Genomic DNA, 19031 nt, shown 5'->3' on the forward strand with positions numbered 1-19031 from the left:
TCAGAGGGTCAGGGTTCAAATTCTACCCAAGATACCTATTTTTCACCCCCCCGGCCCTCAGTTTCCTCATCTGTAAAAGGAGGAGGTTGGATCAGATGGCCTTTGAGGTGCTTTCCAGCTTCAGATCCTTTTCTTTTATGATCCTGTATAGGTAAAGTGCCTTCCCATTGGTCACAGAGCTATTAAATATTAAGCTGGGACTCTGATTCCAAACCTGGCCCTCTTTTCATACTTCCTCTCCCACAGTCCAGGGTGTCAGTGGGGGATGGGTTGGACAATGTCACTGAAGAGAGAATAGAGTATCCCCATCCTCCCTGGGATGGGGAGCTGAGTTCTCCTTCCCCCATCCTAGCCCTTTCCTTATGGTCACCCAATTCTCCGTAGACTCTAATAAATACTAAATAGGAGAAAAAGCCCCATGCATAGCATGGGGCTGAGTAGCAGCCAGTGTCTTCATCTGGACTCTTTAGAAAGGAAATTGTGAGGGATAATTGTTCCCCCCCCCCCCATTCTTTCTTCTTCCCTCCTCCAAGGGTCTTACCACTGAATGAGGAATTGTTCTGTGTCTCCCAGTAACTCTGAATGTTGTCGTTTGGGGTCATTAAGGGGCTCTGAGATGTGGGGCCGGGGGGTGGGGTATGACCCTGGAAGGGGCCTGAATGGTAACTGTTCCTTTTCTTCTCCTCTTGAATGAGAGGCTGTCCTCAGTCATAGTGGTCATGGGTCTCCCCTCTGAGAGAAGGTTGGGGAGGGCTTGAGGCCTGGGGAGGGACCCTTTCCCATCAGATTGTTGAATGGTGATGAAGCTGACAGATGCTAAGATTCCTGCATCCTTGAGGCCCTCCCTCTTCCCTGACCCCTCCTCCGTGCTTTGTTTTTGGTGTTCCCTCATGGAATGATGCCTTATTGGAGAAGGGACCTGACTTTAGGTTAGAAGCCGTGGTAGCAGAACTGGAAAACTAGAGTCGGAACCTGGAAAGACTGAGCTTGCTGCCTCTGGGAGCTAGACTGAGAAGCAGCAGGATGTGGACAAAGCATCACAAGTAGATCCTCTCTTTGAGTCCTTTCGTTGTTAGCTATGTGACTTTGGCTAGGTCGATGTAAGATCCTGGGATCAAAACCATAGAGCGGGAGGGGTTTTAAGTACGTCACCTCCCGGAGCCTCAGTTTCCTCATCTGTAAAATGGGGATCATAATTCTGTCACCACCCATCCAACACAGAGACGGAAAGCAAAGTTCTTTAACTGTGGCAATGGGGTATTATCGTTCTTCCTTCCTGGTCTTACCACTGATGGACAATAAAACCTGAGGGGAGTCACTCTTTTGTCCCCCATCCCTTAATTTCTCCTCATGGAGAAATTAATATAATAATAATATTATATAATCTAATATCCTCTGTCTCCTTCCTTCCTCCCTCTGTCCTAGCAACACTGCATATTACAGGGATAGCATCTAGGGTGTGCTTGGAGCTCCTTGGAGGGAAGGCACTAGATAAATACGTAATATTATTTCTTCTTCTTCTTCTTCCTCTGGCATAATTTAATTCTGTTTCAGAGAAGGAGTCATTGCATCAGCCTTAGTTTGCCTTTGCCCCCCTCCAGGTGGGGGCTGTCCCCACATCCGTCTTCATGTTCATGGCGTGTGTATGTGCACTCATGCTTGTGCATGTGTGTAGGTGCATGCATGTGTGTGTATGTGTTTTCTCTCTATGAGACTGAAAGCTGCCTGGGACAGGATCATAAGGCCCTCGAATCTAACTGCCTCATTTTACAGATGAGGAGACTGAGACCAAGGGAGCTTAATAAATAACTTGCTTCCAGGACCCTGTGTCTTATTAAGCTATGTAACTTCCTCAGCCCCTAGCACACTTTTCAGCACGTAATACATGCAGAATAAATGTTTGGGGGATGAATGAAAAAAACTTCATCCAACCTCCTCATTTAGCAAGGGTGGGGAGGGGGGAGGAGGTTATGTGGTATAGTTGACAGCATCCAGAGCTTGGAATCAGGAAGACCTGAGTTCAAAATCTGCGCCATCCCTTACTAAGCTGTGTGACCCTGAGCAAGTCACTTAATTTTTCTATGTCTCAGTTTCCTCTTCTGTAAAATGTGGTTATTAATAGTGCCCACTTCACAAGTTGTGAGGTGGCTGTGAGGATCAAGTGGGGTAATGGATATAAAGTGCTTTGCAAATGCTAAAGCCCTGCATTAAAATGTTAGCTCTCATTATTTCTAATCGGTAGCTAGGTGGTACAGTAGATAGAGCACTAGGCCTGGAGCCAAGAAGACCTGAGTTCAGATCCAGCCTCAAACACATACTGTGTGACCCTGGCCGAGTAACTTAACTCTGTCTGCCTCGGTTTCCGTGGATCAAGGGGCATAATTTTTGTAAAGCACTTAGCACAGTGCCTGGCATGTAGTAGGTGCTATATAAATGTTATCGATGGTGATGACGATGAAACCAAGGGCCTGAGCAATGAAAGGGATTGCCCAGTGTCACCTAATCGCAAAATGGCGTAGGGTCCCAGCGCTGGAAGAAGGGTATACGGGGATGTTTCCAGGCGGAGTAGCTAACACTCTCCTCTCTCCTCTCTGGCAGGGACCCTCCGTCCTGTCCGTCGAAGCTACTATGACCCAGCCTCAGCACCTGGGAAAGGTGTGGTCTGGGAATGGGAGAATGACAATGGCTCTTGGACCCCTTACGACATGGAGGTAGGCATCACCATCCAGCATGCCTACGAGAAGCAGCACCCCTGGATTGACCTCACCTCCATTGGCTTCTGCTACGTCATTGACTTTGGCACAATGAGTCAGATCAACAGGCAGACCCAGCGTAAACGTCACATCCGACACCGCCTTGACCTCATCTACCCCATGGTCACAGGCACGTTACCCAAGTCTCAGTCCTGGCCGGTCAGTCAGGGCACGGCCAGCTCCCCCCCAGGCCCTCCGTGCTCCTGCCCACAGTGCCTCTTGGTAATGAGCGTCAAGGCAGCAGCTGGGGCAAATGGTGGCATGGGGCTGCTACCACCCATGCCTGCCCGGAAAAACATGCCTACCCCTAGTGGGACCAAGTTGCCCCCACCTCCGGGTGCTGGGCTCAAGCCTCTGGATGGCATGGGCACCATTCGGGGGCCGGGGAAGACGATGACCTCACAGGTGAACCGGAGGCAGGCGAGTAGCACGCCGGCCCTGAGCTCCTCAGCCTCCCCAGCCAGCCCCCCAGGGGCCACCAGCAAGAACGGGCGGGTAGCTCTGGCGACCCTGAACCGAACCAATCTGCAGCGTCTGGCCATCGCCCAGTCCAGAGTACTGATTGCTTCTGGGTAGGTGTCTCCATTTCTTCCATGCTGAGGGACCCCAGCTGAAAGCTCAAAGGGGTCCTTGAAGGAGTCATCCTGTAAAATGCTGGGGTGGGATAATGGAGGTCAGATCAACAACTGGTGCCACACACACTGGGAGGGAGAGGCGGATGGATACCTCCCGAGTCCAGACGTCTCTCCACCCAAGAATTTTCACTGGCGTAGAAATTAACTTGAAGTGAGAATTGAGCTGAGGCACTGTTTCATGTCTCTCAGGTGGTTTGGTGGGAAAGGCTCCGTTGTAATTCCCAATATCCCTTTAAGCAAGTCAAACTGTCTTGAAAAAAGGAGCACAGAGTAGTGAATAGTGTACTGTACTTAGAATCAGGAATACCTGGGTTCAGATCCTGCCTTTTGAACATGTATCTATGTGACTAGGAAATTTACTTTCTTGGGCCTCAGTTTCCTCATCTTTAAGGGATTGGATTAGTTGATGGTCATGTTTCTTCGAAACTGTAAATCCTAGAAAGTTATTTCTTCTTGGCTTGGTGACCATCAGTATAAATGACTAGATAAGGGAGTCTTACCCAAGGGTGTTGTCTGGTAGGGGTGAGAGATCTGCTCCCCATTCTTTAACTCATCCCTTCATTGTATCCCTTCAGCTCCAAGTCTGTGATCCTATGACCTCTCCAACCTCTTCTTTCCTTTTGGGGAACCCCAGCTCTGTCTCTGGTCTTTGGCTGACTCAAGTGATTAGGGTGACTTTGGGGCCATGAGTACCTATTATCAATACTAGACTCAATCGGTTCAGTACTTGCTGTGCTCTGAGCCCTGGGAAACCAAAGCTAAAAATGAAATCCTCCCTACCCTTATGGAGAGACCTGAGGATGAAATTGCCCTCAGCTAGATTTCTGCGCCTAGGAACATGGCACTGCCTAAAATGGAATCGTAGAATCTTAAAACATAAGAGTTGGAGGGAACCTAGGCCCTCATCGTAAAGATAGGGAGCCTTTGAGCTGGCCAAGCTCCTCGGGGAGACGGAAGGCCAGCCTCACTCCTTCCGTCCCTTCTCTGACATGCTCATCACCAGTCATTAAAGGTTTCCAGCCACGGCCCGTAGGCCACTTGTGGCATCAAGTCCCAGATGTCCCTGGTCATTCCTGGTGCCCCTTGAAAATGCCAGCAAAGCCCAATGATATAAAGTGGAGGTGGGGAGCCCGGAATCCCTTTGAATCCTAATGGCTGAGTTGATTATTCATTCTCTCTTTCCCTCTCCTCTTCTTTAGATGCCAATAGAATTGGAGGCAGGGAGTAGGGGTGGGCGGGGTGGGCAGTGGTGTATCAAAAGGACTATAGAAAAGTAGTTTCTTTCCCCTTTATACTGTTGCCTTGACAGAGAGGCCTCTGCCTACCCTTCCATATCTCCCAGTCCTTTCCTTTTTCATTCTTCCTCCAGTCTTCCCTCCCCTGCCCCCTACCCCAAAACCCATCTTCTCTCAGCCCTTTCTTGGCCACTTAATTAGCATGTTATCCCCCTTTGTCTGACTTTGCCATCGGCCTTCTGTCGGAGCTCACCCCTTTTCCCCCTCCCCCCTGCCCATGACCTCTTCAAGCAACTTTCCCACGGAAAAAAGAGGGGATGGGCAGGAGGAATGGGATAGAGAAGGTTTGGGGGGTGGGGGTCACAAAAGACCCTGTGAATTATTCAGTGAGACAAGGAGGGGGTGTTTCTAAAGAGTAGAAGGGGGGAGTGGTATGTATGCTAGGAGGGCGGGAACTGTCTCTCTGTGTGTCTCCTCTAGATTAGTGATTTCTCTATCTCCAGCTAGGCCTCAGTTACCGTAGTGACGGACCATTGTCCAGCTCTGGGGATTCCTGGGCTGGTGTGTTTATCTCCGTGAAAACCCCTGCTTCTCACTATGGTTTCTACAGAGATGTCTCCCCGCCCCGCCCCCCTCCCCCCAACCCCATTCCAGTCTTTTCATTTTCTCAGTCATATAGATCAAGTCCTTTGGGTTTATGAGACGCCCTCCCCCAATTTAGAGAAAGCCAAAAAGCTAAGGAGTATTCTGATTGGCCGACGTGAATGGGGCAGGCTGGCCTAAGTGGGGTTGCCTGGCGGCTGTGATGGATTATGGCGCCTTCATAGCAACGCTCTGCGTGCCTCTGTTCTGCCCCTGCCTCTTCTCAAAGGGACGGACTTAATGTGAACAGCTTGGGCCCAGCAGAAGGTGTGGCCAGTGTGGACCTTGGCACTGACTGGATCTCTTAGAGAGCTCTGGATTTCACGTTATGGTTTTGTATAAGGCTAGGGCTTGATAAGAGAAACACAGGCCTGACACTGATGCAGGGACGTATAACCACACCCTAGCGTTTGACTTTTGTCCTGAGGAGATCTGACAGTTAGAATTATCACCCTGGGTTCCCCTGGGGCTTGACTTTCTCCCATTGGTCATTGTCTCTGGTTTTTCCTAGTTCTTTAGTCGTAGATGAGCAAGGAATATGGAAAGGAAGGACAGCTTTGGGGGGACTTCTGTTCCATTCTTGAGGAGGGTGTTGTTGGGTCCTTGAGGATAGAAGGAATCATGGGCGTTTATCAGAGTACAGCCATAGAGTTCCGGAGCTGGAGGGAATCTTAGAACATAGAACATAGGACATTAGCAGTGAGCGGAACTTAAGCCACGGGACAAAAAAATGTCAGAACTGGTACATCAGAGCTTAGAACATAAAAGTAGCAGCACTGAAAGGGATCTTAACAGTTATCAGTCAGCAGACATTTATTAAGTGCTCAAATGCTTGAAATGGACAGGACCTCAGCTTAAGTGACTTAGAACAGAAAATGTCAGAGCTAGGAGAGGTCTTAGAACATGGAATGTCTGAGCTGGGAAGGACCTTGGAAATCGTATAGTCCCATCTCTTCATTTTTCACATGGGAAAATGAAGACCAACCCAGTAAGGGGAAATTACTTTTCTAAGATCACCATTAGATGCTGGAGAAGCTAGCCCCCTGCCTCTCTCCCACCCCCAACTGCTGATCCAGCCCTCTTTCTCCCTGAAGCCACTTCCAGCCTTGGTTGTCCCTGTACCCAGAGCACACGTCTCCTGGCAGACAGAAGGAATACTTACCTCCTCACATGACTATGTGTATGTGTATGTTCTCTGTCTTTCCTACACCTGCTCATGTAAGCCTAGTTCCCTGGACAGGCCTGCTACATGCCTGTACTTTGCTGGTATTTCCTGTTTGCCTGGGTCGGATGGGGAAACCTGTCAGTCCAGTTTATGGGAACAAAGGTGGCTTTTGTCACCCAAATCACTGCAACATATCAGCTAAGATGGGGGCTTTCTTTTGGAGGTGCTTGGGAGAACACAGGTGCAATGCTATCATCCCCTGATGGTGATCGCTGAGAACTTATCACGGAAGACACTTAAGAAGCATTTGGGTAGGGGGGTCGAACAGGTGCTGTCTTCAAAATCCCTGCCCCTTTGTTGGGAAAATAGTTCTTTAACAGGCTAAAATCTCTGATCCGAAGTGGGGAGAAAACTCTGAGAGTAACTGAACTGTTTTTAAATAGGATTTAGAGTTAGAAGTGATCTTAGCAATGATCTAACCAACCCTCTCTTTTTGTAGATGGGTAAACCGAGGCCCAGAAAAGAACTGCCCAATCAGGGTCACCCAGGCTGGAGAGAGTCTCAATCTCCACTCCTTCCCCACTTTTGTGTGTGTAGGAGCCCTTCTCCTTGCTCTGATCTCACCCCAAGCTGTGCCTTCTGAGTCCCATTCTGTCCCTGTCCCCTTTCCCATCATCCCATAGCCCAGATGTCACTTCTCTTCTGTCAGACCTTACATGGCTTTTCTTCAGCTCCTTTTTGAGACCAGTTGCTCCAACCAGGTATGATTAGGGGATGGTTCTTGCTCCTGGTTCCTCTTTTCTGTCATGATCTTCCGATTCTAGAGCAATCTTTGACCCTTTTCATTGTATCCCCATGTCTACATCCATTTTCTCTCAGTCTTAGGCTCCTAAATTTAGAATGGAAGGTACCCTAGTGGCTGCTGAAGCCAACCCCCTTATTTTAAAGATGAGGAAACTGAGGCACAAGGAGGTGAATGGTTATTGTCCTCAAAGAGGACCAAAATGATACCACTGTGTCAGAGTCAAAGGTCTAGTGTGTCCCACAGCCTAATCAGACCAATATGAGCTCGGAAGGCTCTCCCACAGTTTGGGCACAAATAGTCCATGTGAATGTGTGGCGTGGAGATGTCTCTAAATTTGCAAACTCACGTTTCCTTTGACTTCACACAGAGGTGAAGAGTCTGAGGCAGAATTTGAACCCAGGTTCAAACTCCAAATCCAGGGCCCTGTCCACCACACCAAAGGCAATTGGTCAAAAGCCCCAGGTCTGGGCTTTTGTGGAACTAGCCTTAGAAAAAGGGTTGGGAGGATACCCCTCCACCTGCCCCACTACCAGCCACCACCCATAATAAGCACCTGTCCCCTCAGGGCCCCAGGGGATGGGTGGGGCAGTGACTGGAGAGCTCACTTTTCCTGTTTGCCTCTTTTATCACAGTTCATCTTCTGTCTGTTAAGATGGGCTCAGGTCTTGTTGCACAAAGCCTAGCAGTATCTAGGGGATTGTTTTTTGAAACCAACCTGTGATTTCATTGGCATAGGGAATCCCCAGCGAGCCAATTCCCTTGAACACTTCAGATAGCTGCACCTTTTCTACATTTTTAAAGAGTTGCCTGGGTCACTGAGAAGTTACCAATGTGATGCAGCCCAGTATATGTTCAAAGAGGGGCTTGAACCTTATTTGGAGATATTCCTGATTCTGAGCTTTTTCTGACTGTTAAGAGAATCGTGGGATTCATTTTATCCCAACAAGCATGTACGAAGCTAGGCATCGTGGTAAGCACTAGGAATACAATGATCAAAAGGAAACAGTCCCTTAGCTATCCTGTTCCATCAAGCTCTCCTCAGTCCTGAGAGCTAAGAATGGTTTTTACATTTTTAATTTCCTTTCTTAGCTTCTGGGGCTGTGCCTAACCTGGCAGCAGTCTGAATTTGGCCCAGGGACTGCCCCAATCTAGTCTGATCCCATCCACAGATGAGGAAATAGAGACCCAGACAAAGGAAGTAACTTCCCTAAGTGCACACAGGTCAGAAATAGAGGATCTGGGATGCCCGTGAAGAGAAGGGGGAACTCTTCTTGGGCTGAGGATTCTTGATCATAAAGGATGCACACATACTCACACACAAAACAGATAATAATATGTGTGTTCCTCCCTTACACAGTGTCCCCACTGTCCCAGTGAAAAACCTCAATGGGTCCAGTCCTGTGAATCCTGCCTTAGCAGGTAAGAGAGGCCCCTTGGCTTTGCCCCAATATCAGCAGCTGCCTGGCACACAGATGAGGGGAGGGAAGTGGGTAACGAAAGGGACACTTTTCTACTTCAGCTTTTTTCTTCCTTTTACTTAAAAGTTTTACCATTATCTTTGGGCTTTACACAACTGACATTTCCATATTTAACTCTCCCTCCTACCCACCCCCCAAATTCACACACACACACACACACACACACACACACACACACACACACACACTCCACACAACGAGCTTTCTCTTTTAACAAAGAAAACAGTTAACCCCAAGCTGAACCAATACAGCACCTATGTCCCATAGGGTATACACCATTCCACAGCCATCGTCCCCTGCTTTCAGTGAAGGAGGGTTGGGGCATCTCCTCATTCTCCTCCAGGGCCAAGATTGGCCACTGTCGTAACACTGCACCCATTTTCCTTTTGTCGTTTGTTTTTTGTTTCTTCCTGTTCGTCATTGTGTCATTGTGTGCATTCTACTACTGGTTCTGTTTCCTTTCTTCCATGTCCAATCATACCCATATTCCCATGTGTCTCTGCCTTCCTCCTAGTTGTCATTTCTTGGGGCCCAATAGCATTTCATTCCATGAATGCACCACAGTGTGTCCAGCTATCCCCCAGTTGATGGGTGCACACCATGCTTCTGGTTCTTTGCTCCCATAAAAGGTGCGACTGCTCCAATTATTGTAACATCAATGGGACCTTTCTGACTTTGACCTTCTTGGGGTATATAATACCCTTTGCTATGACATTATAGATGCACATTTTCTTGATGCCAGAAAACGGGGCCTCTCCACGGCCTGTGGTAGTTTGTTTTGTGATCTTTCAAGGCCCATGTTTTGGAAGGCTTAAAGCCTTCATTGAACAGTGATGTGGGAGAGATACAATTGTCAACTTTTGCCTAGGAAGCAGACACGGCTTATTCTGGCTCTGTTTGAGCTTGACAGGTGGGACTTGGAGCAAAGGAAGTAAAGGGGAAGGTTTCTTTTGTCAGAGAGAGGGAATTTGAATGTCCTTTGGCAACAAAAGAGGAATTCAAGGAGGGGGATGAGCAGGGTGATGCTTGAGAGAATCCAGAAAGAGGGGAGCAGATGTTGGAGTCAGGGTTGAGTCACTGAATCCTAGAAGGCTGGGAGGGAAGGGAATGGGGCATCCTCATGGATTGTTCATCTGCTGTCCTTTTCCTGCTCCCTTTTCAGGAATCACAGGAATCCTCATGAGCGCTGCAGGATTGCCCGTGTGCCTCACCCGGCCTCCTAAGCTGGTCCTGCACCCTCCTCCTGTCAGCAAGAGTGAAATCAAGTCTATCCCAGGGGTCTCCAACACAAGCCGCAAGACCACGAAAAAACAGGCCAAGAAAGGTACCCCCTCCCAACTTCACTGGGGAGGGGGAGGTCAGAAGAGCTGGGTTCAAGGCCCGTCTCTGTCATTAACTAACTGTGTGTCCTTGGGCAAGTCACTTGCTCTTTCTGGGTATCAGGTTCCTTATCTGAAAAATATAGGATTAGACCAGATGATCTGGTCCTTTTCTCAGTGCTGTTATCTTATGTTCTAAGAGTCTGTTCTAAGAATCTTTCATTTTGTGTTGTAAGGACTCTCCTGTCTCTGACCTGCTGGACTCCAAGGGCCCTTCCAGATAGGACATATTTTGCTGGAAGAACCCTCCCAGCTCTGACGTTTCTACGTTCTAAGTTCCCTCCCAATTCTCACATTCTGTGCTCTAAGGACCTTCCCACTCTGACATTCTGTGTTCTAAGGTTACTCTACATATAATATTCACTGATTGCACGACTTCTATTCTTTGGACATCAGAGTCCTCTTCCATCTACTGCTACTTATCCTACATACCTTCTGGGTATTCGTGTGTGTCTAATGGAGGAAATATAAATGGAAGCACTCTGAAACCTAGGAAGCACAAGACAACCATGAGAAAGCCTCCCTTTTCTTGTGACCCAGGTGTGACCAGGAGAGGGCTGTGTCTCCAGCCCAGCCCCTCAGCTGATATGTTTCCTCAGACTCCTGTCCCTTTTCCCATCTCCTCAGATGGGAATCCTCCTGCCAGAATGAAGACCTTTCTCGGACGTATTGTGGTATCATGGAAGGAAGCCTGGCTTGGGAGGCAGGAGGCCCAGGGTTTAGTCCCCCAAGTCTTCCACCTAACTTACTGCATGATCCGGGATAAATCATTAACCGGACCTTCACTTCCTCCCTCTGTAAAATGAAGGCATTAGACGAGGTGACTTCTCAGATCGCTTCCATTTCTGACGTCTAGTAGTTCCATAAAGGAACCTTCCTTCCTCATTCCCTTTTCTCCCAGTGCTCCATGCTTTGATCTAAGCCTTTTCAGACTCTCTCCTACTGCAGGGCCACTCAGCTTCTACGGCCTCTGAGATTCTTTCCAGCTCTTAATCTAACAGCGCTGTGTGTGTGTGTGTGTGTGTGTGTGTGTGTGTGTGTGTGTGTGTAGATTTTATCCTAGACTGTGAGGTCCATGAGGCCTGGGACCTGTTTCATCTGCACTTTACTCCTCCCCTGGTACTCTGTGCTCAGAGGATACTTAATAAATGTTGGACATGGTTGTTATTGTAATCATTGTCCCTTCCGTGACCTCTTCTCATATCCTTATCCCTACAGGGAAGACTCCAGAAGAAGTACTGAAAAAGTACCTGCAGAAAGTGCGCCACCCCCCAGATGAGGTGAGTCACCAGCGGGCTCAGATTGGGGTGGCCAGTTTAGGCTTCGGGTGCTTATCCCTATCCCCTGCACTGTTAAATGGTTCAGTGGTCACCAGGGTTGACCTTCCGCATCTACCAAAATAACCTCCTTAAGGCATGCGTCCGACCATGTTATTCCTCCTCTCAAAGACCTTCGATAGCCCTCTCTTGCCTCTAGAGTATATTAGAAATCCCATTAAAAGACCATGAATTCTTCACCTTGTTTGTATCATGAACCCCTTTGACAGGCTGATGAAGTCTATGAACCCTTTCTGTGAAAAAATGTTTTTAGATGCGTAAAATAAAATACATTAAGATTACATTAAAATATAGTTTTCAAAACATACACACATATGTATAATTCATGTATGTGTGTATATAAATATGCCTGCATATACACAAGAACATATATACATTCATACATGCATACATACACACATACATAAACACACAAGGTCGCAGACCCCAGGTTAAGACCCCCTACCCTAGTTTGTCACTTAAGGCCCTTCCACAATCGGGATCCAGTCTCAGCCCTGCTACTTTCTGTTTGTCCTCCCTTCAGAGGAAGGGCCAGTCCTCTGATTTCCTTGGGCTTCAAATTCCCCATCTGTAAAGTGAGTGGTGGGAGTCAGGGTTGGTCTGGATGACCTTTAAGGTCCCTTCCAACTCTGAATCTTATGAAACTGGAGTTGGAGTCCACACCCTGGTACCAAGGAGCAGTGTGACCTTGGGTAAGTGTCTTCCCTGTTGTGGGTTTCCATTTTCCTCTCTGTGATGCTTATGATCTGAAAAGCCCTCTTCCTTCATGTGGCCCCCACAGGATTGCACCATCTGCATGGAACGCCTTGCAGCACCATCAGGTTATAAGGGCCCCCAGCCAACAGTCAAGCCAGACCTGGTGGGGAAGCTGTCCGAGTGTGGTCACATCTATCACCTGCATTGCCTGGTTGCCATGTACAATAATGGAAACAAGGTATGTGTTGGGGTCAGCTTGTCTGGGTGGGGTCCAAGCTTGCCTGCTCCCTCTGAGACCCTTAGGAAGAAGATGGTGTGTTGGCAGCTTGGATGCCATCTTGGTCAGATCTAAGACTTTCTGCATTGTTCATTTTCTGCCCTTTTGGAAAGGGCATTGAAAAACTGGGTGATATCCAGAGGTGGTTAGTCAGGATGATGAAGGGTTTCAGCACCATGTCATGGGAATTAGCTGAAGGGTATTTAGCCTGGAGAGAAAAAAGTGTCAGAGTCGGGATATGAGAGCTGTGTTCACATGTTTGAAGGGCCATCATGCAGAAGAGGTATTAGACCCTCTCTGCATGGCCCCAGAGGCAGAAGTAGGAGCCATGAATGGGAGTAGAAAGAGGCAAACTTGGATTTGATGTCAGAAAGAGCCTCCCAATTTGGAATGGGAGTCCTGAAGAGGAAGGGAATTTCCCCTCACTGGAGGGCTTCGGTCAAAGTGAGTGACTCTTCTTTGGGTATTTTGTAGAAGGGAGTTTTTGGTTGGGTGCCAGCTAGACAAGATGGTAGGTGAGGTACCTCATAACCTGGAGATTCTGGGATTCCCTGATGTCTGAAAAAGGAAAAATCGGTATAGGCTGAAGTAATTTCTAGGGGCTTCAAAGTCGAGGTTCGCCTTAAGCTGATTCTGTAGCCCCAGCACAAGGTCTGCTTGGGATTGGCAGAATTGTTAAACTGGCCAACTTTGGGGTTAGCGGCATCATCTCTGGGCTTTTGGACCCTGTTATGCCTGCCTGTGTCTGTCTTGTTCCTTAAAAACAGCTGTAATCTCCTTGAATTGTCTTCATAGGATGTCGCTTGCATGGCTCACAGCACCTAGCACAGTCCTAGGTTCATAATCAAGACTAAAAAAAGGCATGGTAAAAGTCCGCAGTGCCCTAGCTCTTTATGCTCTTTGAAGGGCTTTCTGATGAAGTAGATCAACTCATGTTGCAGGAAACAAAAGCCGGTGCAGAGTGAAGGGAGTTTCTTCATGGGCACGGAGTCATTGGCATGGCTGAGGAACTTGAAATACAGTCTCTTTTTACAGATTCAGAGAATGTCGGAGCTGCATGGAACCTTAGAACATAAAATGTCAGATCTGTGAGGAACCTTAGAGCATAGAATGTCAGAAGGGGGGAGGGACCCTTAGAACTTAGAATTTTAGAGGTGGGTGGAACCTTAGAACATAGAATGCCATATCTGGAAGGAGCCTTACCGTCTAGAATGTCAGAGCTGCAAGGAATCTTAGAACACAGAACATAGAATGTCAAAGCTGAGCAAAACTTGAAAACTTAGAACTCACATAATTTGAAAATCAGCTGGGACTGCCTCGGCAGCCCTAGTCTAATCCACATGCAAAAAGACTAAAATGTACTCTGCAAGCAACATCAGAGCTGGGAGGGACCTTAGAACACAGAACATGGAATGTTAGAACTGGAACCAGCTTCTGCACACAAAATGTTAGAACTAAATATAATATAAATAAAATATCAGAGCTCACAGGATCCTCAAAGGTAATAGAGTCCAACGCTGTTATTTTGCAGTTGAGGATGCTGAACCCCCCAAAATGAGAAATGACCTATCCTGGGTCACATGGCTGGTGAGCAGCAAAGTGACCACTAGAACCCAGCTGTCTCCTGACCACATCCTCTTAGGCTGGGTGAGGGCTAAGAGGTCTGCTCTGAGCTTAAGCAGCCTTCATATCTCCCTCCGCCTCGTCCTTCTGTGTTTGGAGATTTTACCCAAGTCCGTCTCCTCGTTTCAGCTGTTTCTGTGCCTTGCCTCCTTCACAGGATGGAAGTTTGCAATGTCCAACCTGCAAAACCATTTATGGTGTCAAGACAGGGACCCAGCCCCCTGGGAAGATGGAGTATCACCTCATCCCCCACTCCCTGCCTGGGCACCCAGACTGCAAAACCATCCGGATAATCTACAATATCCCCCCAGGGATTCAGGTGAGTGTAGATGGACCGTAGAAGGTAGGGAGTCCAAAAGCTATTAGTGTCATTTTACAGATAAGGAAACCAGGGCTTGGAGAAGGGAAATCTCCTTACCCACCCAATTTTACACAACTGGCAAGGGTCAGATCTGGCATTTGACAAGCTGTACCAGTCCACCAAGTATTTGCCAGCCTCAGGAGGCTTTTTTCTGGTTCCAAGGACCCTAGCAGATGTATTGATGGTCCTTTAAAAAAATGGGCACATAGTTATTGGTAGGTCTGAGGAATTTGAGCTGCAGTCTCTTTTTACATACTCGGAATGTCAGGGAATGTCAAGGCTTAGAACTTGGAATGTCAGAGCTTGGTAGAACCTTAGAACATGGAATGTCAGATCTGGGGGGAACCTTAGAACACAGAATGTCAGATCTGGGTGGTACCTTAGAACATGGGATGTCAGATCTGGCAGGGGGCTTAGAACATGGGGGGTCAGAGCTGAGTGGAACCTTAGAACATAGAATGTCAGATCTGGCAGGGGGCTTAGAACATGGAATGTCAGAGCTGGGGGGAACCTTAGAACACAGAATGTCAGATCTGATAGGAGTTGCTGCCGGTAGCCTGATGTGCCCACCTGCCTCTCCTTCTCGTACTGATGGAGTTGAATATTGGTTGAGGTGTATTGAAAATGTCAGATCCTAGGAGTTCTTTTGGAGTCAAATTCTTTGAAAACCCCTTTTTGTGTTTCTTTTATTCCCTCAGGGACCAGAACACCCGAATCCTGGGAAGAGCTTCACCGCCCGTGGCTTCCCTCGACATTGTTACCTCCCAGATAGTGAGAAAGGGAGGAAGGTGAGAATTTTTTCCTAGGGTCTGGAATGCCAAGCTTTGCTTCTTACCAAATACTGAATGAAGAGGACTGAGGTCATCCCTGGCCTATTCTCGCTGGTCAAAAGGTGATATTGACCTGGAAGCAATACATAACCCAAGTAGTCCTTTGGTCAGAGAGAATGTGTTCCTCCCTCCTCAATCTGGATCCTGATAGGAATTGGACCCTGCTCTCCTCTGGGGCTCCCCAGGCCATGCCTTGCTGTATGGGGACATTTTGCTTCCCTTCCCTCTGGCTGACGTATGTTTAGTCTTAACTGACTGTAATGTGCTTAGTCTTAAACAGACATTCTTAACCTGGGATCTGTGACTCCATGAACTCTTTAAAAAATTTTTTTTAATTTTTACTATTTTGATAACTGTATTTCAATATTATTGGTTTCCTTTGAAATCTTATGTATTTTTAAAACACTGTCCTGAGAACAGGCTTCCCTATACTGTGAGAAGGGTCCAGAACATTAAAAAATATGAAGAACCATCATGCTAAAGAGAAGAGGTTGAGCTGACGTTCAGGAGAGGGACAGTCTGGCCAGGAGTCCCAAGCCCAGGAGTTTAGCCAAGACCCTCCCTCCAACTCGGGACAAGTCCATTCGCCTTCCTAAAAGGCCTCAGTTTCTCATGTCAAATGAGGATAATAACACCTGTCCTCTTCATCTCACTGGGTTGTTGTGAGGATTAAATACAGTAATTAATGTGGGAATGATTTGAAAACCATGGCATGTTACACACGGGAGCTGTTATTAACTAAATGAAAAGCAGTGGGTCTGGTCAGGTCGTGGCTAAGTTAATTATGAACAGGCTCATCTCTCCCCGTGAGCATGGCTGCACCACTCAGGACACCCTTAAATTATAAACCTCCGTGGGGCTACGACCATGTCTGATCTTTGGTAATGATGATAACCACAACAACAACCTGCTTTGATAGAACACTTTACAAAGAGCTTTCACATCCATTATCTCATTTAGTTTTTACAACAGCCCTGGAAGGTAGGTAGTGTGTGTCTCATTATTCCTGTTTTCCAGACAAAGGCAGGTGCTTCCAGGTTTTAGAGGAGGAAACAGGCTTGAGACGCGAAGGTGGCAGTCAGGACTCCAATCCGAGCCTTTTGGACTCTTCGGGCTGGAACTGTACAGTAGTACCAGGGCCAGACTGATGAGGGAGGCTCAGGCTGCCAGATCCCTCCACTCCCTCCCTTGTCTTCTTGGCCCTAGGACCATTCGTGAACCATATGCATGAAACGGCCTTGTTGGCTGACCCCTTTACGGAGCCGGAGGTGCTTCTACTGTAGGGAAATAAATCAAAAAATGAATCAATGAATGAAAAAGCATTTATTAAACATTTAATGTGTGCCAGGCTCAAGATACAAAGAATTAATTCATACCCTTAAGGAATTTGAATTCTATACCACATGGAGGAGAACGGTAGCCAGGGAAGGGAATTGTGGTCTAGGAAATTAGAGGGATACCAAGTGGAGCCCAAGGACAGGTAATGGCATACCCTTTCCTGATATAAAGTAGGGGGAAGGGCTCAAGGAGGGAAGGATCCACATTAGCATCAGGGCAGATGGTAAGATGGTCTACGCGGAACAGCAAGCATTATTTCCTATACTGAGGTCTAGGCCTTTCTGGCCTAAAAATGCTGCTTCAGAGTATAATTGGGGTTTCAGGCCACGTCTACAGGACAGATTGCTTTCCACAATTCATTCATTTCCCTCCCTAAACCTCAATTTCTCATCTGTGAAGTGAGAGGCTAGATTTAATGTTCTTCGATACTGGTTCCAGCTCAGACATTCTGTGTTATGAAGTTGTTTCTGGCTTTGAAGCCACAGAGGCTGCATTCCAAGATCCCTTTCAGCTCTGGAACTCTGTTCTTGATTCTTCCCTCCCAGTTCTGACATTCCATGTTCCAAAGTCCAATCTTGCTCTGGTTTTCTATGTTATCTGTTCAAACGCAGTTAGGTGGTGCAGTAGATGGAGGGCTGGGTCTGGAATCAGGAAGACCCAAGTTCACCCCCAGCCTCAGACACTTCCTAGCTCTGTAACCCAGGGCAGATCACTTAACCTCTCTCTGCCTTAGTTTCACCAATTGTAAAATGAGGATAATAATGGCTCCTCCCTCTCAAGGTTATGAGGATCAAATGAGATGATATGTTTAAATGCTTACTATATATACTAGGCATTGTATTAAACACAGTGCCTGGTACACAGTGGGCATTTAATAAATGCTCATTTCCTTCTCTAAGATTCATTTCTGATCGTGAGTCTGCAAAGGGAATGTTCTGAAAGGCTTGAGTGGGGGAGAAGAGAAACTATCCTGGTGATGATGAGAAAACAAGGCAAGGGTGAGCCCTGGAAGGTTTCACGATGAAGAGAGACGGAGTTCAAAGCTGAGTGGCAGGCTTAGGAGGTCTCCTAGCCGTGACTCTGGATTCTGAGTGGGAACAGTTTAGAGCCTTGATTCTGCGCCTGAATGTCCATCCGACTTTGCCTCCACACCTTTTCTTCCCTCTGTCATCCTTCCCAGGTGCTGAAGTTGTTGCTGGTTGCCTGGGATCGGCGACTGATCTTTGCCGTGGGCACCTCCAGCACCACAGGCGAGTCTGACACCGTCATCTGGAATGAAGTCCACCACAAGACGGAGTTTGGCTCCAACCTCACGGGCCACGGCTACCCAGATGCCAATTACCTGGACAACGTGCTGGCTGAGCTGGCCGCCCAGGGCATCGCCGAGGACAGCGCTGCCCTCGAGAAGGACTGATACCCCAAGGAAGCGTGATAGGGGGAGGGCTGGCCGAACACCATGGGGCGGGGAGTCGAGGGAGTGTCCCTCTCCCTTTGCCTCACCTTCCACCCTTGCAAGTGACAGCCCTATTTATAGGCTATGTCATTCATAAACCTCATCGGATACAAGAGGGAACATGGGACAGAGAATCCCACTCACCATGTTCTCCACGAGACTATAGTCCTGGGGGGCAAGGAATCCCCCTAGTGGGGAACTTGGCCAGCACGCTGGCTAAAAGAGGTGTGGCGATCACTCCACACCCTGGGCCTTGCGAAGTTAGATGCTCCATCCTCTTGGAGCCTCTCCATGGTGTTTACACTCTGCTTCAAGAGCAGAGTTTCAGCTCCCTCCTCTCTTAAGGGAAGGGAGCAGGGCCCTCACTGTGCAGGGTGGGTGGGAGGGAGGGGCTGAAACCGGTTAAATCGCTGTGACATTGAATGCCTTGGCCAATGTGGGGTCAGAATGATTGCTCTTCTTGAGGAGGGAGGCTTCTGCAAAAGCCTTTGGGAGCATCATCACCATAACCTGCTCCCTCCAACTTCTCAAATGAGGCCATGGGTTCTCTATGGCTGATGGCCCCTGGGGTTTCTTCTCGGGGCTGGTCACTTCAGCCTCTGCTTCATCAACTGGAATTGAGCCTGAATCTGCTCTGTCCAGAGTCGTTCAGGTTTCCACCCAAGACCCTCCATTCCCTTGGCCTCTTCCAGGTCCGTCCTAGCCAGCATCTGAGCTGTGCTCAGGGAAAGAAGGCCTTTCCAACCTTTTTCCCTCCTGACTCATGTCAGCCCAGCCAAATAGAGACCTGGTTCCCTTAAGTTCATATGTTCACTGTGAGTTGAGTCCATACCAGACTCTGTCCCATCTGTGTACGTGCTATAGGGCACATTCCTTATCTCCATGCATCACCCATCTGCTCCCCTCCTCCCACCCCTTTTTTGAGCCGGTTATCAGCCCCAGTCCCAGTTTTTCCACGTGCACCTACCCCATTTGAACTGGGATCCGAACAGAACCAACTCACTTGCCCCGTCATTTTCTCTCA

The 19031-nt window shown here is 48.0% G+C and overlaps 1 protein-coding gene across 1 annotated transcript; it reads left to right on the forward strand.

Annotated features, from left to right (window-relative positions):
- The first annotated feature begins 2586 nt into the window (after positions 1-2586).
- Positions 2587-18376, forward strand: DTX4 (deltex E3 ubiquitin ligase 4). Its single transcript, XM_027836472.1, has 8 exons — positions 2587-3325; positions 8593-8654; positions 9876-10037; positions 11311-11372; positions 12211-12363; positions 14183-14344; positions 15085-15174; positions 17735-18376. The coding sequence occupies exons 1-8, from the start codon at positions 2706-2708 to the stop codon at positions 17966-17968; spliced, it is 1545 nt and encodes a 514-aa protein (XP_027692273.1). The 5' UTR covers positions 2587-2705; the 3' UTR covers positions 17969-18376.
- The last annotated feature ends 655 nt before the right edge of the window (positions 18377-19031 follow it).

This window comes from Vombatus ursinus, unplaced genomic scaffold (assembly GCF_900497805.2).
Source record: "Vombatus ursinus unplaced genomic scaffold, bare-nosed wombat genome assembly UNPS02004444.1, whole genome shotgun sequence".
NCBI lineage: Eukaryota > Metazoa > Chordata > Mammalia > Diprotodontia > Vombatidae > Vombatus > Vombatus ursinus.

Bases quoted from the DNA above. Each gene is read 5' to 3' on its own strand.
- DTX4 (XM_027836472.1), top strand. From the start codon at position 2,706: ATGGAGGTAGGCATCACCATCCAGCATGCCTACGAGAAGCAGCACCCC. The intron at 3,326-8,592 runs GTAGGTGTCTCC...TCCCTTACACAG, and splicing joins AGAGTACTGATTGCTTCTGG to TGTCCCCACTGTCCCAGTGA. The intron at 10,038-11,310 runs GTACCCCCTCCC...TTATCCCTACAG, and splicing joins GAAAAAACAGGCCAAGAAAG to GGAAGACTCCAGAAGAAGTA.